At 36.6% G+C, this 24308-nt stretch overlaps 1 protein-coding gene and 1 long non-coding RNA gene across 2 annotated transcripts; one reads left to right on the plus strand and one right to left on the minus strand.

Annotated features, from left to right (window-relative positions):
- Positions 1-689: 689 nt before the first annotated feature.
- Positions 690-4310, minus strand: LOC121630603. Its single transcript, XR_006008550.1, has 6 exons — positions 4291-4310; positions 4119-4204; positions 3096-3170; positions 2821-2979; positions 1501-1811; positions 690-971 (listed from the first exon to the last, which is right to left on the minus strand). It is a non-coding gene; the product is annotated as an uncharacterized LOC121630603 (long non-coding RNA).
- Positions 4311-7448: 3138 nt separating this feature from the next.
- LOC121630602 (calpain-1 catalytic subunit-like) lies at positions 7449-23461 on the plus strand. Its single transcript, XM_041971000.1, has 22 exons — positions 7449-7510; positions 7856-8110; positions 8460-8529; positions 10235-10353; positions 11239-11372; positions 11455-11629; positions 12701-12775; positions 12971-13056; positions 16218-16292; positions 16437-16597; positions 16924-17090; positions 17381-17392; positions 17515-17723; positions 18466-18511; positions 19427-19495; positions 19634-19691; positions 19780-19841; positions 20081-20149; positions 20302-20380; positions 20653-20769; positions 21862-21914; positions 22036-23461. Exons 2-22 carry the CDS (start codon positions 7874-7876, stop codon positions 22060-22062), a joined length of 2100 nt encoding a protein of 699 aa, XP_041826934.1. The 5' UTR covers positions 7449-7510; positions 7856-7873; the 3' UTR covers positions 22063-23461.
- Positions 23462-24308: the final 847 nt, after the last annotated feature.

A 24308-nucleotide genomic window follows, 5' to 3' on the forward strand; every position in this document is an offset into this window, starting at 1 on the left:
TTTGTTTACCACCTGTAAATAAATCATCAGAAGGAAGAGTGTTCAAAAATCCACATTTTTAAAAGAAGACAAAAACACCAGAGATTGAGTAGAATTGACAATTCTTTGTTGAGCCAGTAATAAGAAGCAATACATATCTCTGTCAGAGGAGGCCTGTTAGCTTAGCTTCTGGTCCACTAATACACAAAGTGTCGGGACCCTTCGGTTCAGCCAAAAGACCCGCCTACCTAAGTTATCCTCCTCATTTATACTGATACAATGCATTGTGGCTATGTGCGTGCATGTGGTGACCATTCATGTGAATGTGTATTTTGCAAGGTGGTCCCTCCTTCTTCCGTCACTTTTCTTCCCAGGCTGTTTTCTTCTTTCACACAGTCAGTTGGGTGAGATCTGCAAAACAAGTTTTATCCTCCCTATTTCTGCTTATTTGTTATCTTCTCAATAGCTTTCTCTTGCTGGACACCAGAACAATTTTCAAGGTCCCTTCGCCACTTTCCCAGCATTGTGAATGCCGGACTCAATAACCCTGTATGAGTTTTTGTGAATACACTATCTGTAACCTGCAAAGCAATGATAACAATTAAGCTGTAGTTCTATTAATTAAAAGCAGAGCCTAATGCATGTTACTAAAATCTAAGGATTAAATGTAAATGAGTAAATGAATAATAATGTTTAAAAATATTTGCAACACTACCTAAAAATACTGGGTTCAGGAGCTGTTAGGGAAAACTGCAGAACAGCTGTTAACTTGCTGGGTTCCATGGTTCATCACTGCCTGAAACACACTGCTAGAGTGTGATGTTGGTAATCAGCAGCAGAGGGTGTTAATTTTATATTTGTACATTAAGGATAAATAAACCACGGCTGCACGGTGGTGTGGTGGTCAGCACTGCAGCCTCACAGCAAGATGGTCGCTTGTTTGAGCCTTGGTTGGGGAGGTTTGAACATGCATGTTAGGTTACCTGGTGACTCTAAATTCTCCCTGTGAGTGGTTGTTGTCCCTATCTGTATTGGCCCTGTGATGGACTGGGGGCCTGTCCAGGGTGTACCCTGCCTTTCACCTGTTAAAATGCTGGGATAGGCTCCAGCTTACTCACAACCCATAATGGACTAAGTGGTACAGAGAATGAATGAATAAAGAAACCTACAGAAACAAACAGTGTGTTTGGTTCCTCTGCACATTTATCTGCTCAACACCAACCAAATACAAAGTATGTCTATTAAAAAACATCCTGTTAAACTATTGTCACAAGGAAAAAATCTGCACTGTGGTAATGATTTTAGAAATAATAACGATAGTTTAGAGTTGCCCATGTGAATCTGCATGAAAGAAAAAGTAATAATACCAGACATTAAGTTAATTAGTAATTAATAAATGTGTTAAATGTAACAACATGACTTTTCCCCCCCCCCAATTGTAGATAAACTGCTAATCTATGGCATAACAATCTCACTTGCTAATTTGAATGTTTAACCTCATCATTGTGATCACATCATGACAGCTTTTGTAATAAGTTAAATTTGGAAGGCTTATTTGGACTATACAAATAAACTTGCCTTGTAGTAATATTCACATATTTGTAGTTCTTTTCATGATTCGTGACAAATGTATGCATAATCCCTCTGTGCTGTCCAATAAACAACAATATTTACCTCAAAAACAAAGAATCCAATGTGGAAGTTTTGCACCAGGCGTCGGTTCCTCTTGTCAGGTTTTTGCATCAGAGACACAAGTGTGTTTTTCTCACCATCTTTCTCTGAATGTTCACCACAAATCTCCACTCGAAGCTGTGGATTAGTCCAGAAACTGTCTGGAAATCAAAGAGAGGAACAAGATGGTTGTTCAGAAAATGATGAAAAGAGAAAAACAAGGAAGGCTGGCTGAACATTGAACATCAGCAGAATTAAACCTTTCGTTGTTAACAGATGCAGATTATTTTCACTTCAATCTCTTTATGTTAACATGCAAAATGAAGTTGTTGATTGAACTGAAGTTAGAAGTCCACGTCACACACATTTTTAAAGAAGAGAACTTTTCTACCATGATGTCTGTAACTGATTAATGAATTCTGAACTAAGCAAACATACTGTGTACTGCCTTTTCTTTTAGCTCTCAATACTGTTTATAGAGCTTTTCTCTTGCCACCGTCTGCTACAGCTGTGTATATATGACCAAATCTGCAGTAGTCTTGTAAAATTTTAACTACTTCAAAAGCTGAAACCAAAGAAAAATTTGTTGTGACTGTTGTTAAAGAAATGTTTTTTTTTTTTTTACAACCAGCCATAGAGGAACTTTTTAGTCCAAATAGACTCTTTGACAACTGAAGGAACCCACAGAATAATGAATTCCACTGCTGTGTTGCAGAATTTGAGCTATTATGGTCCAATTTTCACATTTTTATACACAGACTTTTCATAACTGCATGCATCCAAAAGATATGACTGTAAGCCGAACATGAGAATTGAGCCTCACAAAATGTGAAAAGATAATGGTTATTTAATTTCAATAATTGATTTAGTTATTGTTCACTTTATTGTCAAGTTGTTCATTTCCTGCAGCTAAAGTCCAGCCATCCCGGTTCCTTTAAAAATATACATTTGCATTACATTCTGCTGTTTCTGAGGTTTAATTTGTCATTTAGACAAAACATTTTCACAATTTCAGTCATAATGTTGAACCTTTTTCTGCATCAGCTGCCAATCTGTGTTTGATTCTGTGGAATTTTCTCACATTTTAGAGTTTCATGGCTCACTTACATCCCTCTAAACATTTTTAAAACATGCAAAAGTGTGTTTAAAGTGTTATTTAAGTGTAAATACCTTTGTTATTCATGCAGCCTCCAGCAGTCGTTCCTGCAACCCATCGGCCCTCGTACATGGAGGTCTTCCACTGACTAGAGGAGTTCATGTCCAGGAAGTCTGGACTTGTGCCACAGATGTCAAGATCTACGTAGAACTTAGAGATCTTCCAAGGTCATCCTGTAAAAACAGTTGTGTATGTTGTTGTATGACGTTATGGTGTGGTGTTCGAGATTTACTTTGTGAAAAGCTGCTACTTTCTACTTCAGTTTTGTCATTTGGTGACATTTGCTCACTAGAACTCTCCATCATCAGCCACTGAAAGGCAGAGTTCCCGATCCTGAGAGCTCACGGTTTGCCACAACGAGGACCTACGGTGATGATTTCAGATGATGAGCAGAGGGAAGCTTATAAACAGTTATTTTGTGTAATAACAGGACAGTTATTTCGGTAAGAAAGGGACTCTTCTGACAGAAATTCATGCCTGTACAGAGTACAGATCAGAATTAAGCCATACAGAAAGTAGTGTCATAGCAGCAACAGCTTGTAAAGAACTGTTTGTTGCCGACAATATTGCCTTTACAGTCACAGGGCACTTTATACTGTTAATTTCAGCTAATCAGCCACATGGCAGCAACTCAGTGTTTTTGGACATAGTCAAGATGACTTACTGAAGTTCCAACTGAGCATTAAAACAACGAAAGAAGGAGATTTAAGTAACATTGAATGTGGTATAGCTGTTAGTTTCAGACAGGCTGATCTGTGTATTTCACAACCTGCTGATCTGCTGAGATTTTTTACACACAACTGTTTCTATAGTTTACAGAGAATGGCCTAAAAAGCAGAAATTATCTAGTGTTGGATATATTCTTAGCACTCTATAGGTCCCTTAGTTCCAACTGAGCATGGTTTTAACACCACAGTCTACCTGAGTAGTATTGCTGACTATGTCCATCCCTTTTATGTTCACGGTGTATCTTATGATGGCTACTTCCAGCAATAAAAAGCACCATGTCACGAAGCTCAAATTATCTCCAGCTGGTTTATTGAACATGACAAGAAATTCACCGTACTCCATTTATGTCCGTATTTCAATTGAATAGAGCAGCTTTGGGATGTGGTGGAACATCATCGATGTGCAGCTGTGTGATGCTATCATGTCAATATGGAGCAAAATCTCTGAGGGATGTTTCCATGTTCTTTAACACAAAGAATTAGGGCAGTTCTGCAGGCAAAATCAGGTCCAACCCAGTACTAGCAACGTGTACCTAATAAAGTGGCAATGAGGGTAAATAACAGTAAATTGAGGTCGTTCTCACCGATCACTCCAGTCTCCGTTCCACTCTCCTTTGCCCCAGGGGTTCCACAAACGCTCCAGGTTGACAAGCTTCCCTCTGCTCATCATCTGAAATCATCACCATAGAAACATTATGTTTAACCATGGTCAGTAAGTTGGTTGGATATAATTCAAGTTAAAGATTAATTTTTTACCTGTTTGACACCTGTCACAGTATATGCTTGGCCTTGAACCAATCCATTCGGTAATAAGATGTAAAAAGAAGAGGATGACGTCTCCTACAAGCAATACATCCACAAAATATAGAAAATGAATGAATGATAAAACCACACAGTTGTGAAACTAATGTCATGTGACATTGCTTGTTTTCATTACTGAAAGTGAAAACAGCTAAATTTAAAGTGACTTTAATGTATGAATCTAAAGTAATAGTACCTTATTTAACATTTATAGTAATAGGTTTATCTTAAACATGTGGAAATTTTTTTTTTTTTTTTTTTTTTTTTTTAACTTGTCCTGTCCAGCATTATAGAAAGCAAAATTATAATCTGGTTGCTGTATCGTGCTGAACAAATTTGCTCTGCCAAGGGGAGGCCTATGGGTAAGGCTCCTCTTGATAATGTGATTCAGAAGGAATGAGATTCAGCCAGAAAATGGTAATGGTGGTAAAAATTTTAAAACACATCAACTAACAACTAGTTAGCTTAGCAAAAAGCCAGAACTGCACATGAAGTTCTGCCTACTCAATGCATAAACTTTAACACTGGTTTGAGGTCAAGGACAAGCCAACATTTTAGAAAAATAGATAAGTGGTCATGGGGAAAAAATAGTCAACCCACTTTTTTTAAATTCTAAAGTTAACCATATTAGGATATTGTCTTCGTGTTCACAAGGTGAAAAAAAATAAATAAATAAAAATAAAAGTAAAAATTCAACCAAAGATTAACAACAACATCATTATGGACCAAAAACTAAGCCAAAATACAGGGTGTGGATAACTTAGTTCAGCCCAGGATTCAACAGTCTGTGGTAATTGTTTTCTCTAAGATGTTATCAGTCTCTCACATTGTTGTGCAGAAGCTTTGGACCACTCTTCTGTACAAAGTCACTTGAGTTCATTGAGATTTGCAGCATGTGTGTTAGAACAGTTCTCTCACCACATCATTTAAACCAGATTAAGGTCTGGACTTTGACAATGATTGCAACACCTCGCAATCTTTTTTTTTTCAACTTGTCTTATTAATATGCTTTTTTTTTTCCAGTTTCTTTGAGCATAGCATAATCTGACGTTCTGGTAAAGTTGGAAGATTTTGACTTTCCTTCTTGGTTTCACAGCCAATAAAATCCACCAGAATGTCAAATGAGTCTTCTGTTGTCCAATTTTGGTGGGCCTGTGTGAACTTTAGCCTAAGTTTGTTTCAAAAGTTTTGTTTAGACAGAATTTCTGAAACAAAAGTGATGAAAGACACCACAAAAAATTCACACATTTATCAAATAGTGAAAATTTGGTGCAATAACATGTAAGAAAAATTAATTGAACAATTACCAAAGACAGTTTTACATCAAGTTGAATAGAAGAATGAATATCAGCTCTATGTCTACACAATATTGTTAATAAATTGCACAATATTTTGGAGCTTGCATGTATTTTGTATGTCAGTATCTTACTTTAGTAGTAAAAGCTAACAGAGCAAGGCAAAGAGTAAATTATTCTCCAAATTAAAATGCATTAAGTTTAACACACTGATTCTTGGACCACAGAAGCTATTTCACCTGAGACAACCCCATTTTTTTCTTTTTTCTTTTTTTTTATAAAACAACACATGGAAATACCTTCAGGGAAAAACAGAGTAACAGTATTTTGTGGGAATATCTGGTATTGACTATTGCTTCATGGCTCTATTTGGAGGTTAGATAATTGTGCTGCACCCAACACCAAAATGATAACTGTAATTAACACTTAAACCAGTCAAAAGTCTGGGCACCCATACCCCACTAGCTTTGAATCATTATGTGTCTCCATACATTTTACTGGTATTGGATGTTTTTATTGTCCTTTTTTTTTCCTCCCCTTGACATTTGTTCTGTCATTTGTAAAAAATAAAATAAAATACAAGTTTAAATATTTTAGTTTAATATGCTCAGTTTGTGGTGTTTCCTCTGGTCAAGCAGTTCTTGAACTCTTTCTGTTTCTTGCGGATGTTTTAGTCTGTATTAGACTAATCTAGTTAGTTACAGTAATACTGCCCTCTTGTGGCTGTTGGCGGTACATGCTACAACATGATGACCAAATCAAGATAATAAAATAAATAAATAAAAGTTCAGTTTAAAGCTAAGCTACAAAGTAGGTCTTCAGTCTCTTTTTTTAAAACATCAACCGTCTCTGCAGCCCTTACGTTCTCTAGCAGGCTGTTCCACAGTCAAGGGTCATAATGATGGAAGCCTCACCTCTATTTGTTGTTCCCAGTTTGCCTTTCTCTTACAAAAAGAGGCATGTACAGCAGTACAGTATTACCCTTTCAGAAACAACCATTAAATCCTTTTGTGAATTCTGAAAAGAATACAAAAGCAGATAAATAATTAAATTCAATCTAAAATATAAAGACTTGTTTCAAAAATTAAATAGATGTATTCATAACGTTACTATTTTTGCTTATTGTATTTCCAGAGGACTTCATTTCTACAATAAATGTAATAAAAACACAACTATTATATTGTTTAATTGAATTTAATTCAACATGATAGGCTACATTTAAGATGAAACCCTAAGGACAGTTTATACAATTATTTTCAGTAACTATTCTAAAGGTAAACAATTCAAAATGTTGCTTTGTTCACATTTCCTGGTAGCTATCACTGTACCATGTCAAATTAAAGATTCAAGGAAAGCATTAATCTAGGTATCTCATTAAATGATTTAACAGTCTTGGTCCAGCCTGCAGTGAACTACAGATGAACTACAGATGTAACCTTTATGCAGAAAGCATTTTTCAATTAAGAAAACTTTGGTTTATTTAACTTTAGTTTTGGTATGCCAGGTGTGTTTCAGTACAGCTTGCTCAACCTTTAAAACTGTGTATTTGAAATACTAAAAAAATTCTGTTTACTTTGTGAGTCCCCATGTCTTTGTTACAAATGAAAGATTTAATCAATCATCCTTTGACAACTACAAGCTTTGTGCTTCAGTGTTTGCATGCATTCATGCTGTAAAGACGTGCAGGTTTGCGCTTCATTTGGACAACTTCCAAAACCGCTACACCAGATAGAAACCCAGCTTAGGTAATTATCTTTTTTTTTTTTTTTTTTTTTTTTACATATGCAGCCTGAGGCTTTCTCTGACACTATAAAAACTCTTCCCACATGCTTACTGATCAACATAACCTTTAGCACTGCTTTTGAGGATTGGGACGTGAGGTAAGGTTACAGTTTTCACATTTTACTTTTGACAAGTCAAATTTACATGAATGTTTGTTTTATTATTTAATTTATATTATTATTTTTAAACACGGCAGTGTTTATTTCTGTATCCTAAAACTTTCTGGACCAAATATTCAGAAATAAGCTGTGAACAGAGTTAAAAAAAAATCTGAGTGCAACTAAATTCCTACGTTAGCTCTTTTAATTACAAATTTGCTTTAGCATACACTTTGATGAATGGCCCTGCATGTTTCTGTATCTGTGCTACTCAAGTCATACTTTTACTTGAAATTGGTTTGGGAGTGGGGACTTACGCTGATGGATACTGTTTGGTTTCTGCAGTTTTCATACGCTGCAGTGATGTCTGCTCCAGGTGTGTGCATGAATATCTTCAGCGCCCGTCAATTGAAAGATGGCTTTGGAACAATCACTAACCCTGAGAAGTTCTTCAACCAAGACTTCAAGCAGATGCAGGAGTACTGTCTCATCCGGAGTGTAAGGTACATCGATGACATGTTCCCCCCTGACCAGAGGTCTATCGGCCAGGGGTTCATGGATCCGTCTGAACTGGCCCGGGTGGAGTGGCTGAGGCCATCAGTGAGTCTGTCAAAGAGAAACAATTAAACATTTTCCTTAAATATTTTTTCTTTGTTGTTTTAGTTTTGTTGTTTTATTCTTATGAATGACTGCTTGGTTTTGTGAAATATTTCTTTCATTCATTTATTTATGCTGTTGTAAATGTTTTCCTGAAACTTTGCTGGGCCGTTGCTTTTTGTGCATTTTTAGTTCTGCTGCTGCACTTTCTGTATTTTTGAGTAGTGATTTTGCTTTTGGTTTGTCCAAATGAAACAGCATGTAAATGGTTTATGTAACTGAGTACAAAACAAGTCTCAGGTTATATAAAACACATGAATCCTGTGTTGCAACTTTTCCTTTTCTTTTACAGCAAATAGTTTCTAATCCATCCTTTGTTGTTGACGGGGTCTCGAGGTTTGACTTTGGTCAAGGATTCGTTGGTAAGAAAATCCCTTTGTTTGTTGTGAACCCTGAAAGTGCTTTTCATGAATGCCATCCAAGACAAGAGGCAGAAAACATACATGTTAAAATAGACATGTGAAAAGAATGTTTGTGGAACTTTCTTTGAGGTGCACTTATAAAGCTTTAGAAATTAGATAACACATTCAAATAACTTATCAAAAAATAAACATTTTATTATCTTATTGTTTGTTACAAACTACAAGACATGGGAGAGTTAGAGGAATAAGAAAGCTCCTTTAAAGGGGTAAAAAGTGAAATTGTTTCATCACAAGGTTGGCTGTTGTGCACTGCCTGTAGACCAAAACAAAGTGCGTCTTAAACCACACCTTCCTCTACCTCTTCCCCAAAGGGGGTATTTCCATATTTTTAATTAAGAGCATAAATGTTTGACTTTAGAGCAAGATTTCTTGTTTTCATACTCAGACACATTCTCTGCTCTTAAATATTTTTTCTCTCTCTTGGGCTGCTGCATAAGCTGTCTGTCAAATGTCCTCCAACCAATAGAATACTTGATAAATGCTGACCCAGCAAACTTCACGATTCTTTAAGAATGCAAGAAAGGGATTCCAGATGTCTTTAAATGTGTCTGATTTCTTTTTCATTGTGTATGTTAACTTTTCAAGCACGAGACATGCTGATAGTTCTTTCAACCAGTGACCAACCGAAGGACTCTTGATGTCTTTCCAGCAAAGAGAAATCAAGCATCTAGCTTGTAATAAACATAAATCAGTCATTTTCTTTCCTTGCTGTTTAGCATACAGTCCTTTGGATACAAATTAATAACACAAAGTATGGCACAGGTACATTTAATAACTTCATTCCAAATTTTTCGTACCCCAGGACAGTCCCACAGACAATGAAATAAGGTGCCCTTTTTAACACTGCATTTAACACGGATATCAGGAATATTTGGATTAATCTTATTCCATCTATCCAGAGTAATATGTGTTCTCATAATTAAATTATACTGAATCATTCTAAGCTGTGTATTTATTGTGAGGAGTTGAGCTTTCGAGCTCATCTCCCTGCAGTCTTCCTTAGAGATATTTTTTTACAAGTCATTTACCCATTGAGTTTTCTCATGTTCAGTAGTCATTAAACTAACTAGTATTTCTAAAATTTCAACCCCTACAGGATCTGCTTCGACATCATATCTTGGACTGTTAAACAAAATCAAGTCAGGCATCCTGATGTAGATCTTTATCTTCACTTTATGTGCCCTCACAAAGTCGTCTTAGTTGAGTAGCTGATCACAAAAGTTTGCCAGAGGCCCAATGAGTTATAATATCACTGACAAATAAGTGTCTTCCTTTAAAAGTAAAGAAGAAAATCATTAAATTATTATAATAAGCAAACTTGGTGGCAATAAAAACACTGAATAAGAAGACTGAAGAAGACTGTGACAAATTGCTCAGTCAGCATTTATCAATAAATCAGTAAAGCATAAAAACGTTTATACTATAGGTAAAGAATTAATTTCCAATAACAATTCCCTTAATAAGACATATCTGTCGAGTGTGATCTCATCCATGTAAATTCTGTTAAAATAATTTGTAGAACTGAGTTTTCTACCTCCTGGCTGTGTTAACTCCTGTGTCTGCTACCAAACGAAACACATTAATATGAATGTACTACCTAAATGCACTGTTTTGACAAGTGAAGCATGTTTTTTTCTTTATTCAGGAAACTGCTGGTTGATTGCATCTATTGGAGCGCTGACCTTCCAGAATGACATCTTTAAGCAAGTTGTTCCCCTTGAGCAAAGTTTTGATAAGGACTACTGCGGATTGTTCCATTTCAGGGTAAATAATCATTTTGATATATTCAGAATGAATATTTTAGAAAAGCACAAATACATATTGTCATTTTAGGAAACAGGCAACAGGGCTTTTGCAATGCTCACACTGTTATTTATAGGTCAAACTGCAGTTGATGGCATACAATCTACACAACAGCAATGTTTATTTCTTCTTTTTTTTCAAAATTATTGTTTATGTATTATGAATTTTTAATTAATGGAAAATAAAAATGAAATTATTCATCTTTGAGACTGGACATGCAGAAAAGTCCAGAGTGCAAAAAAACATTGCAGTAACTTAACATCATGGACAACACTGCAGACCCTCCAGTACCGTGATTAAACTATAAAGAGTGTTCAGTCAGAGGCTTCTTCAGCATTATTTAAACAAATAACCATACAAGAGGTCATTGACAACCCCAGCTATAGTGGTGACTTTTTACAGCAGTCACTGGATTTACATGGTGAAGTTTGTTAGCTCCCTGGCCTCTGCTATCCAGGTAGGCATTTGCACGTAATGAAGCAGGATGCAGGGGTTGCTGTGGTGAGACAGGTTCCCTGTTGTCAAACCATCTTCATAGGTCTTACTATCAATGATAGCAAGGTCTTGGAACTTGATGTCCAGGCTGGGTACTCATCCTTTGAATCATTCCCAGGCTAACCGTATCCACTTTTGATGCTAAGCTGAGCAGCTTTTGACCTATTTAAAATACAAACATCAAAAAAGGAATAAAATGATGTCATCAAGCACTGGGAAACAAACTAGGAAAGGGTTTTAAGATAGCATCCAGTTGTCTTAGCACATGGCAAAAACAATGTTTTGCTTTGTCTCTCTACCAGTAGAAATAAATGTATAAACTGTACATTCTTTTCACTGTCTCCTCTTTAGTTCTGGAGATTTGGAAAATGGGTTGACGTTGTCATTGATGACAAGCTACCAACAATCAATGGAAAACCCATCTTTGTCTACTCCAAAGACCCAACTGAATTCTGGCCTGCACTGCTGGAGAAAGCCTACGCAAAGTATTCAGGAGTTCACTAAATTGTTGCTATATGGGTTCCTGTTTTATTTCTTTATGGGACTAATGTCACATTTTTATTTCAGGGTGTGTGGCTCCTATGCAGACATGAATTCTGGAACACCTGCAGAAGCTTTAGTGGATTTCACTGGTGGGCTCCACATTCGCGTTCAGCTGAATAACCCACCTAAAAACCTGTGGAAACTGATGTGCAGAGCTGGGCAGTCAAAGCCACTGATGGGATGCGGCACATCACCGTGTGTAAGCATGATGCAGTAACTTTTCTAAAGCACCTTTCCTTTTGTAAAACATTTGAAAACACTATGCTGTTGGCCTAAATTATCATGGGCCTGTTCCATAAATTATCATCCAGAGTTAGACATATCATGGATAGATGCAATGATATAACTCCATTATGGTTATATGTACAGTAGATGCGTAGCTACTGAGTTCCTTGAAAAGAATGTCAGTCACAGAATTTTTCTTAAAGCCAAATAAAAGCACTATACCAGCCACGGTATGACAAGCAGAACAGTAGAAGAATGTGTATGAAAATCTCCTTTTATGATCAGGAAGTGTCAGCCAGATGGTGCATGTTGATTTTTGGCCATCAATGTATTGAGCTGATTACATGACCTTATTAGAAATTTTGATGTTTAAATGCCAGGTCAGATATTTGAGTTCCTTGTGATGCTCTTTTAGGAGTTTTTATACTGTTTTAAATCACAAAATCCTACTGGGATGTAAATGGCCAATACATGAAGCATGCAGCCATTGTAAAGGCTCATATATATAGAAAAAAGAAAACTCCCCATCCGTCTATTGCATAGAGTCTAAACAGGCTATTGGTGACTGTTATCTGTACCATTCCTCAGGAAAACATTTACATTAGGAACTAGTATTTGGAAGTAACTACTCATGTGAAACTGTTTGTTTCATACAAAAATGAAAATTGAAGTTAGAGATTAATAAGAAGCTATTGACATCACCTTGCTTTTGAGAGGGCAACTTCAAGCCATTCCAGCAGTGCTCAACACCTGGGAAATGACATTCATAAGTGGAATGGAGTAAATTCTGTGGCAAAAGCATTACATGATAAAGTGCCTTTAGTAACATGTTTGACGCTTCTGAAAACTCAGTCTTAGAATGTAAAAAGAATAGCTTTGCTAATAGCATTTCTTTTAGTACCTGATATATTTGCATTTTTATTCATCTTAATCTTCCCCACTGACCCCTGAGACATGTCATAGCAAATAGTTTAACCTCTTATTATTTTGTCAAATAATATGTGTTAAAGTTCTTGATAGGACATATTCTATCTATATTTCTTAGGAGGAATCTGACATCGATGTGTTACCAAATGGACTGGTCCCAAGCCATGCTTATGCTGTTACAGGAGTGAAGCAGGTAAAGTTTTGTATTCACTGAAAAGAATTTGCAAAACATAGGAAGTTTCTTCAAAGTCGCCTCATCAAATTATTTTATTAAGAAATAATAGTAACAAATCTATAAATATCCTTATTCTGTAAAGTATTTTATGTTATGGGTGGTGTGCTGTAAAATGGTTACACAGATGTTTGTCTTGTGGTTTTTGGGTAACAGATGATGAGCCAAGGAATGCCTGTAGACCTGGTCCGTTTATGGAACCCCTGGGGTAAAGGAGAATGGAATGGAGACTGGAGCGACAAGTAAGAGGGAATCTTATACACTACTGAGACTATTTTACAGCTAAACTTCCCTGGTTTGCTGAATGCATTTTCCAAACATGCTCAGCCTATTAATAGTAATTTGTCTCTGCTTATGCTAATCTGTGCCGAGATTCTACATTTTACATGATCTTAATCTTTGATGTTTTATCTGATGTATCTGGGCTTACTTAATTCACAAGTTAAAGATATTTTTTGTTTGTCATACATGTTTGGACAAGAGCCTTGAGAGATCTCTTTGTTGTTATCTTATTGCGATAATCTCGTAATCTCAAACTGGTTGTGTGAGTTAAAGTAATACAGGGGATGAAAAGTTTTGACAGGGCTTATTGTTGAGCCAAATGTCAGTGGATCCATTAGCAAAAAAATGGTCTGTCAGAAGTTTTTGTCTGCAAGAATAAGCAAAAAGAATCTAAGTGAATTTCAGACAAGAGGCCGCAGGCAATGATCTGGTTGGAGGAAATGCATTACAAGTTCTCATCTTGTGAATACCATACATTTAAAATCTATTTGTGTTATGATAAGTCTTTACTTGTCTATAATGAAGAGATTTTTTTAAGTATTCTCTCTTTTTGCCTTGAGAACTTTAACAAACTGGTCTTGGCTAAGTTTTTTTTTGAAGGGGAAGCAAACATCCTACAAAATGTTATAAATCCATATTCTTATGGGCTTAAGGGCTTTAGCTTTCTCACAGAAACTACTAATTACACATTTGCCCCCTAAAACCACTGTGGAATCTCTCATATACACAGGTATGCTTTAAACCATATAATAAAGTAGGGGCTTGACCAATCAGATTATACAGTCAGTTTCATGTCCTCCCAGTGGAGCATGTCCACAAAATATTACCTAGAAAGCATATGGAAGACATCCTGACTGGATGCTACAACCTTCTAAAATGGTTTCTTCCAATGCAGAGGAGCTAAGACTCTACTATGAGTCTCTCTGATAACTGAACTTTGCATCGTATCCCTTAGGATAAGGCCATCTTTTTCTTTTGGTAACTATCATCTGCTTATAACCATATTTGAGGGCTGGAAACTATACAACCTGATAAAACAACAGCTTTGCCTTTCTGCTCAGATTTGGCATCACCAGACAGACCAGTTAACCGTGTGTTTCATTGCTGGCAGTGTCCCAGTACACTTGTCATGCTGTGTCCTGCTCCGTTCTAACCCCACTTGTGAACAAGACCCTAAGATACTTAAACCCCTCCTTTTGAGGCAGCAACTCATTCTGGACTTGAAGTAAATAATACACCCTTCTCCAAATGAGGGCCATGGACTGAGGTTTGAAGGTACTAATTTTGATCATGGCTACTTCACCGTCAGCAACTGCCCCAGTGCATGCTGAAGGTTACTACTTCACCACTTGGATCAGGTGAGGCCAACAGGACAACAACATGCCAATGCTGTGAAAAACAAACATACAATTTTAGATTTGCATGACTGGAAACTTATTTGCCCTTTGGTTGGAACATTCTGTCCATGAAGGTTATGAACAGGATCATTGAGGAAAGGTGGTCCTGACAGAATCCAACACCCACAGAAAATTAGTCTGGCTTACTGTCAACGATGCAAACCAAGCTCTTACTTTGATTCTACAGGCACTGAATAACGTGTAGAATACAACCCATAACTTAACATTACCAGAGCACCTTTCACTATACACCAGAAAGGAGAGAGTCATAAGTCTTCTCCATTTTCATAAAACACATGTAGACTGGTAGGGCAATGTAACACTGCTGGTCCAGTGTTATATTGTTTCTACTGAATCCAGTTTTTGACCATCAGCTTGACTCTTCTCTCCAGCACCCCAACATAAACTTTCTTATGGAAGTTACTCCATTTGCCAATACACTTGCAACATCCTGGACTGCCAGGGGGGTGTTGCACAGACAGAACCTTAAGGAGCTCAGGGCTGATCTCATCTGCGCCCAGGGACCTGCCATCATGGAGTTCTTTAACCCTTTAATTCAATCCATCCGTCCGTCCATTTTCTACCAGGGTCAGGTCGTGGGATGCAGCTGCCAAGCAGGGAAGCCCAGACTTCCCTCTCCCCGGCCACATTCACCAGCTCATCAGGGGGGATCCCGTGGTGTTCCTAGGCAAGCCGAGAGATGTAGTTCCTCCAGCATGTCCTGGGTCTTCCCGGTGCTCATCTCACAAATTTATCCCCTCTGATCCCCATACTTTAATTCTGAATGTATCATTTTTGATATATACCATTTCTGAGACATTTTGCATCACTTTGTGCTAAACATTTTGCTCAAGAATCTGTAGTTTCTGATGCTTGTCTTTGGACCCTGATAGATACATTTTGCACTACAAAAATGTTGACATATTACATTATAATAAATGTCAAATACATGCAAATTGTTGTTATTTAGTAAGTTAGAGGGCCCAATAAGGACTTCAGGTTAAAAAAAAGAGAATTTTCTGCCCATTATGTCTTGGGTCAGGCTGTTAAGGATATACTACTTCACATACCTCAGCCACGATGAGAGGTGAAGGTTCTCTGAAGTCCCCTTACACTTTCCATAATGCAAGGTGTATTAGCTAGTATACTCAAGTATTCCATCCACTGACTCACTTTATCCACATTACACAGCAGCACTCCATCTTTCCTGTAAACAGTGTAGGAAAATCTATCTAAGGCAGACTGAAAATCATGTCCCAAGGCCTTACTGAACTCCTTCCCAAGAGTTTGTTTCTGTTGCTGTCCTATCCACTTTATACTTGGCCTTCTTATATCATTAGCAGCCTCCAGGGTTTCACAAGCTAATCAACCTTTGTACGTTTGTATTTTTCAATTTTAGACAGTAAAAACTGGATATAAATACGATAAAAGCAAAGACTTGTCTTGATACTAATTCAACAGTGATTGCTGAAGAAAGGTTCTGTGGCTTTGGGGCTCTTTTGTCTGTGGTTAAACAGTCAAAACAAGCCGCACTTTGGGCACTGGTTCAACTGGAAAGGGTTTAAATTTATTATGTGCATGGACGCATACAATAGTAGCAAGCCTGCATACACACTGCAGCACTGAATACACATTAGTTAATTTTTTGTATTTATCTCTTCATGCCACAAAGAGTTTCTAGAAATTTTGTCTCCTCTTTCTTTTTGGACACATTGTCGCTAAAGGTCCCAGCTGTGGCACACCGTGAGTCCTCAGGATCGAGAGATGTGCCTTTCAATTTGTGAAGATGGAGAGTTTTGGTAAGGATGCTGAAACTTGAAAATTGCAACATCCATTCCTAAAATGCAAGAATCAAAATTTCTGTATATAAATGCTCTATCTGAATATCCCATCAATGTCCAATAGCACTTCATGTGTTTTTTTTAAATCATTCTATTTTTAAGGATGACCATGGAAGACTTCTGTAAGTTCTACTCAGATCTTGACATTTGCTGCATGTGCCCTGACTTCCTTGATGGGAGCTCCTCTTATCAGTGGAAGACCTCCTTCTACGAGGGCCGATGGGTTGCAGGAACCACAGCTGGAGGCTGCATGAATTACCCAGGTACTTGCAATAAATGTAGACTTGAGAAAAAAGTTCCATCTTAGCAGATTGCTTGGGGAGTTGAGGTTCTCATCATACTTTAACATACTGAGTTTAATAAATAATTGATTAGAGCCTTAAACTTGCTATTGTCATTAAAATTGTTTAAGCAAAACCCAAAAGGAATAACTGAATATTTGCCAAATAAATTACCTGATTGTGTGTTAGGTCATTTTATTTAGTTGGTCCTCAAAGCACATCATGATTCGATTGAATTTATTTCATTTCATAAACAGATTCATGACACTGTTGGCAAAACTCTAAATCATCTCCCTTTTTTGTTCTAGAGAGCTTCTGGACTAATCCACAATTTCGGATCAAGATTGAAAAATTATCCAATGAATGCTCCGAAAAACAGAGTGAGAAAAACATTCTGATCTCTCTCATGCAAAAACCTGACAAGAGGAACAGGCGCCTGGTTCAAAATCTCCACATTGGAATCTCTGTATTTGAGGTATTTATTACATTTCAGTGCTTTATAACATTTCACACACATCCAGATGGTCCAGGTATGTAGGTGGAATCCAAATGTGGATCCTACATGAAAAGATAATTGGAAATACATGTTTAAAGCCAATTGAATTCAACTGAACTGAAAGTTAACATTGTTACTATAGTATTACTTTAGGATTAGTGTTTATGTACAAAATCCCTTAGAAGCCTTATTACCAAATCATTAAACTTGAAAATTTTCACTTAACTGATTTTTAATGTCACTAACAAACCCTCTTTTTTTTCTCCAAGGTGACTGAAGAAGTAAGTTGTTTTTATACACATATATATATATATAGCTCAATTTCAAACCATTTTCTGCATCCATAACAACTTTAATCACAATAAATGATTAAAAATAACATTCATTTCACTGACCTTTCCAGTACAAGGCACTGAGAGGAAAATTCCCAGCTAATTTTTTCAGAAGAAACATCCCCGTTACCATGACTAAAGACTTCGTGAATGCACGTGAGATAATGGAGCTGATGGCGCTGAAGCCTGGTGAATACCTGATTGTGCCGTGTACATATAATCCCAATGAGACAGCCTCCTTCATCCTGACCATCATCTCCAAGGCAGAAACGCATGTCCAGTAAGTCACTTGTAGTTTCTGGAATTATTACATGAAAGACTATTAAATTGCGTGACTCAATTTGACTCAAAAAAGTTCACACCTTCATTTGGATTGTTTTGCTTTTACACTACACTTTACGCAAGCAGAACAAACTACTTGGACAATGTCCCATACTTAGAACAACTGCTTGCTATGGGGCAAAATTCCTTGAAATGACTGATTACTAACAATAACAAAATAAGAAAATCAGGCTCATTGATTGGCCAGGGCCGAAAACAGCTCGTTCTTCACAAGCAAACAGTGGAGCAACACTGAGTTTATTCTATCTTGGGGTTTCTGTTTTTACTTTTACAGAGTTTTCACCAAAACTTACCTCTCTTCCTCTCTTTGGTTCACTGGATAGTGTGTTTGCAGTCACAATGCTAGTAAACCGCCCCAGGGTTCACTTGCAAATGAACAGAGACCCCTGGTTTCAAGTGGAGCAGAGTTAGCTTCTTTGGTCTGCACATGAGTGCAAATACATGTTCACACTTCTCCAAACAAACTGTACTATCTGTGCAAGCAGACCAGGGTTTATTTAAAATGGAACACATAGGGTCTGCATCAATTCACCCTAAATGTCAAAGTTACAGTCTTATAGTTATTTGTCATTACTGTGAAATGCATGTAATTATAGTATAATATTTGCTACACTACTTGATAGCAAAATAAATAATAACAAAAAAAAAGTTATGGTATTATGTTTCTTCTTTCCTTTCAGGGAGAATTCGGGTGGCCATAACCATGAACATATGGAAACAGAAGAGGTGAATATATGATATTGATCTAATATCAAGAAAACTGCATGACATTGAAGCTTTGACAAGATTACATTAATGGCTTTAAAGTTGCCTCCTTACACCACAAGGAAGAAACCCTGAAAACTAAGTTATTTTTTACTTAATAACCCAGTGTTTGGTCAAAGGGGTGGACTTGGGCAACCCCTAGACTCTGACTGCCCCGCCCCCAGGTGTCACTTCAAGTATAGACAGTCAAATCTAACAAATATTTATGTACACAGACCTTTACTTGGGTAAACCTCAGATGCCCAAGTGCAAGTAAATGCAGCATGTAATGGACTTCTATATGTTTTTCTACATAAAGTTATAAAGCAACATTTCCATATTCATGATCATTATGTAGCATTCATCCAAAATCATCTTGCCAACTGCCTATGTGGGTGATGATAAATATCTGTCCAAACTACTTACATTTTATAAAGAGGATGTAAGAGTCCTAACACCACCAGTTTGGTGACTGTGCAAAGTTAAATGGCCAATAATAGTAAAGAAACACTGATAATCTGGTTTAAAGCAAGTCTTTGTGCAGCAGTTATTAAAGTCATACAATCCAGGACCATCCTAAGTAAACGCCTGGTGATTAAAAAAGAAAAAAAAAAACTTTGTTTGCTTTTACAAGTTTAGATTTTTGTGCTACATTAGATTACCACTTAACTTCCAATAACCAGTTAGTCATTTCCTAAAATCTAGCTCCCCCATCTTTGCCCCTGCCAGGCCCCCACATCAAAAATTTGCCAGACCTGCCCCTGCTTTCACCAGCTATGTTTACTGTTTCATGTCTGTGCTGCTCACATTTTGTCTAATATTTGTTTATTATATATATATATATATATATATATATGTATGTATGAGATGGCCCATATGTTTCATCATCTTTTGCAGCACAAATCAGGGAAGAATAGAGTTGATGATGACAGTAAGAGAACCTTGTTCCGTCAGTTCTCTGACAAGGTAATGTGTGTCATTTAGACAATCTTCAACATTTTGTAGAGTATTCATTTCTCAATGAAAGTTCAACTGAAGGCATTCATCATCATGAAACAACACGAGTCAAACATAAATGCATGTATGCTTTGATTCAATTTCCAGTATGAAGAAGTGGACGCTGAACAGCTCCAGAAGCTTCTCAATGACAAAATTCTGAAAGGTTTGGAGATTAATGCAAGCAAGTTTGAAAGCCAGAAAATTAAATTTAGCTAAAGTTTAATGTGTTGGTACTTTTTATTTTATTTTAGGAGACTTGAAATCTGGAGGCTTCAGCATTGATGCCTGTCGCAGCATGGTTGCTCTCATGGACGTATCCTCACATAAAAAATTCACTAGAAAATAGGCTCTTCCTGATTTTGTCCTCTTTTTCAAATGCTTATTTGCTTAAAGACAAATATTTAAGAGTACATGTAGTTCATAAAACACACAATAAGTGGACCTGCCATAACCTGCTTATACCCTCTCATTGGTATTGAAGTATTGTCACACTTCAGACCGAGGCACGACACTACATGTGCAGCACTAATAACTTAACTGAGTGTTGAACAGACATCCGTCACCGGCAGACTGAATGGTGAGGAATTTGTCCAACTTTGGAGGAAGGTTGCAACATACAAGGTGAAATGAGCATATTAATTTTTTTCTCTTTATTATTGCCTTCCTAAAAAGTTATAGTAAGAAGTAGTTTTAAAGAATCAAAGAATCAAAGGCAGAACTAACTGCTAATTAAGTGTAAGATTCCCAGACTTAAACCGTCTCTGTTTCTCCAGGACATTTTCTACCGTTGTGATGTTTCAAAAACAGGGACTCTGTCACTGAGTGAGCTGAGAAGTGCAGTCATTGCTTCAGGTATACCATCTTTAAATTCTTTTCAACTGCTGCAGGTTAAAGCTAAATATGTGAAACATTAGAGGAAATACAAGCTTGCATTGATTAAAAAGCTTGTCAACAATAAACACGCTCACTGTATGTTAAGATCTCTTTTTGTTTGTGCTGACCCCAAGTGGCAAAGAAATTCTAAATCAATTTACAGTAAAAGTGATGTTAGGCCTTTGGATGATGGGAACAGTGAACAGCTCTCCACAAACCAAACCTATTCTTTCATTATATGTGTTGGTTAGGAAAGGGCATCAACGATGACATGCTGAATTTGATGGCCCTGCGTTACGGCGCCTCCTCAGGACACATAACCCTGGAGAGCTTCATCTGTCTCATCCTTCGCTTTGACTGCATGTCTCGTGAGTACATTTGGAAATCTGCTGAGGGTATAAAGCTGATCTTACTTCATTCTAACTGTGCATGCAAAAGCAGCAATAAACCTGAGCAAACATATTTAATTTTATTTCCAAAAAACTTATGTTTTTTTTGTAATGAAAGTTTCAGAGTGTGATATTTGTTCTAGATGTATACATTTTCATTGTACTAAAGATCTGTACTCACATACAGGTAAGCAAATCCAAAAGACAAAAAAAAAAAAAAAAAAAAAAATCATGTTGCGTTGTGTAATGTTATTGGGGTACATTTCTTGTCAGTTCATTTAGTTAATGAACAGCAACAGGAAAATACTAAGTGCTAACTTCTGGTGTGAACTAAACATGGGCAGAGATATAGACAAGTTTGTCTGCAGGAGTTTAGACAAGAAGTCAGGAAGAAAAGAAAGTGGAGTTGTTGTCAACATAACTGTGCTACACAGAAAAATTTATTTCTATCAAAATAAACTCCTTTTTTCTTTACCTACAGTTTTCCAGTAACTTGTCCAATATCTTGATTTCTAAGAAAATACTAGAGATCCTGAAAAGTTTTATAATGAGAGACTCCCTGCTGGGTGTCATGTCCTAAGTGTGTAAACACAGCAGCATTTGAACACAACACAAAGTGCTGTCTAGGACGTTCAATCAATGCCTGTACATTAAGACACCTTACCAGTGCAGAAGTAGGCAGCGCGGTGAGGTTCATGGCTGGTGAGGCACCGACTCCTCTGGAGTCCAATTTACAATTGTAAGAATTGAAAAGAGCATCTTATTTCACAATTTCCAGCATCCAACTACTGGTAATGCTTCATAGCCCATCAGCTTTCCTCTTTCAGTTACACTCAGTGTGCCCCCCTGAGGTGAGGCAGAGTACTGCCTGCCTCACCTGGTGACTTTTTAAGGTTTTAACGTGGATCCTGCAAGACTAACCAAATCATGTGCATGGTTAATGAGTCGTTATCTAAATGTTTTATGCCTGCAGAGTGGATAAAGTGTGCATGCAGTCAAGAGTGAAGTTGCAACTGCATGTCTGAATAGATTTGTTTTTCAAGAAATAAAAATGTATGTTTCTCATAACAGAAATCTTCAGACAGCTGTCAGATGGGAAGGCCATGACTCTTCGTGAAGCAGAGGTGCTGTCATTTTAACTTCTGAACCTTTTAAACTGTTTGTGGATTAATTTGGCTCAGATGAAAGGAAAAGTTTTGATGAAACTAACTACTTTATTGTATTTTTCCCCTCTTTGTTTTACAGTGGATGCACCTTGCAATGTACACCTAAACTGGCACGCAGGATGAACTCAAGACTTCTGTGGAAAGAAAAATAAATACAAAATTTGTTTTTCTGCTAATAAGAGATCTACACACACACACACACACACACACACATCAGATGATGCGTTTATATTAAGTAGCATTTCTAGTTACCTGTGATAAACTTTGTATTTTATCGTCCTCACCAAGGTTTGGTATCAAAAGCTGAACTTTCATTATCAGAAAAAAATGTTTAATCCACAGTTAATTGTTTCCAAAGCATTATATCAAATTCTGTTGGTTTTCTCTATTATTTTAAGTGGATAATCAAAATTTATTTTTACCAATAAGAAAAGAGTTCATTTTCCATTTAGCCATAGCAGTACTTAGTATAAAATAAAACACTCACTTCACCAGAACCTAACTATCACAGTTCTGCTTAGGATGAGTTAAATCACAGTAAATGGTTTGAACTGGGACTAGTGTAAGCTTTTCTTTTATCATGTTACATCATTTAACTACTCCCATCAACACTGTGTTTTAGTACTAATAAAACATTTTATATTGCAATAGGGCTATTATTTCAGTTTTCCAGACTTTGTGTTCCTGAAATGCGTAAATAAATCCCTCACTGAGGGGACTTTAGTTGTGATGATGATGACAATGGTGGTGGCTAATATTTACTTATTTGCTTAGTGTAGTTGATCTGGTGAAGATTGCTTTTGTCTTTGATGCTTTTATTATCTAATCAGCTGATATTAGATAGATATGGTATTTGAAAACACTTGCCCTTTTCCAGATGGTTTCTGTGGAGAATTTCTCAGATAGTTCTGTAAATAAACCAGCTAGTGATTCAGATCAATGTTATTCCTCAGTGTTATTGAAATAAAATTCTTCTGAGGAGTAAGTTATCAGATTCAACAGCAGGAATTCTACTATTCTTTTTAGTGCGTAGCTGCCTGTTTGGTGATTATTTAACTATCCAAACTGACCCCAGCCTAGATGCCCACCAGACTAGTCGATCCCTAAAAGAAACAAGAGCAAAGCAGAGGAAATGCACAGTGGAAGAAATTAAGACTGAGCCTGAGTTTTTCCATGTCGGATGTTTAGTGTCAACCTGACAGGATAGATTATTTTTGATGGATTATCAGGAGATTTATGAGTATGACTCATCCACTCTGTGACTGGGAGGGGGCAGTGATGTTAGCATGTTACCTTCCTAAACTAAGATGGTGTAGATGGTAAACAATGTAAATTTTTTTTCAATGTTGTCTGGTTATGTCATTGAAGCTCATAGTAGCTACAGATAAATTACTTTCCTGTCAAAACTGTAAGCCAGCCTATTCATTCTCTCTTTTTTTTAACGTTTTAGTTTGGGCATTTATTAAGAAATTTGTATTTTACAAAATAAAAACCTTATTCAAGCATTTGTCATGTGCATTTTAATGAATTTTACCACCATGAATGCAAATAGCTGAATAAAGGAATAGTCTGTAGACAAAGCTTACTGCCATCACATACAGAGAAAATCTGCAGAACCCACAAAAAACAATAAGAATCCCGTTGACATGAGATTCTGCCTTAAAGTTGCCACCATTTAAACTTATTAATCTGTATTAGTCAATAGTTACATTATTATACATAAGTTCTATACTTTTGCCAACATAAACCTCATGAACTGTCATTTTTCTCTTAACAAAAGAAAAAAAAAACTTTTTTAAAATTAAAACAACTACGGTTTATGATACTAAAAATAAGGATTAGTTTTTCTGTACACAATCCCTGTAAATTTTAGGCACTTGTTACGGATTTTACAGGAGAGTGGAGATAATAATGAATAATGTGGGTGTGTTTAGGTTCCCTAAAGATATAAATTCCAAGGTACCACAACAAATTTCAGAGTGCTGCATGATTTTATCTATTTAACTGTGCTCTAAATAAAAATAAAGACAGAAGGATGTGCGAGCAGCCATTGACAGTACTTTTGGTACGTTTGTGGCATTCTCCTGGCTAATGTACAAGCTGTAGTTTCACTTCTAGAAACTGAAATCAATGCTTAGTCACAGTTTTAGTCAAAAAATAATCTTTATGAAAATAAAAAATTAGTCAATTTTTTTAAAGTATTCAATTGTAACTAGCAAGAAGTTGCTTCTATGCAAATAAAAACATAAATTTAGAATTATTTCATCTTTTACTTCAAGTCTAAATTTAAACAATGTCCACTGCAACGGCAAAAATCAGAATTTGACATTTGATTCTTTTTTATCTTTTCAA

The sequence above is a fragment of the Melanotaenia boesemani genome, chromosome 19 (assembly GCF_017639745.1).
Source record: "Melanotaenia boesemani isolate fMelBoe1 chromosome 19, fMelBoe1.pri, whole genome shotgun sequence".
In the NCBI taxonomy this organism is placed as follows: Eukaryota; Metazoa; Chordata; class Actinopteri; order Atheriniformes; family Melanotaeniidae; genus Melanotaenia; species Melanotaenia boesemani.

Excerpts from the sequence above, each read along its gene's own strand:
- LOC121630602 (XM_041971000.1), top strand. The coding sequence starts at position 7,874 with ATGTCTGCTCCAGGTGTGTGCATGAATATCTTCAGCGCCCGTCAATTG. Across the intron at positions 10,354-11,238 it reads GCGGATTGTTCCATTTCAGG|TTCTGGAGATTTGGAAAATG; the intron begins GTAAATAATCAT and ends TCTCCTCTTTAG. Across the intron at positions 11,373-11,454 it reads CTGGAGAAAGCCTACGCAAA|GGTGTGTGGCTCCTATGCAG; the intron begins GTATTCAGGAGT and ends TTTTTATTTCAG.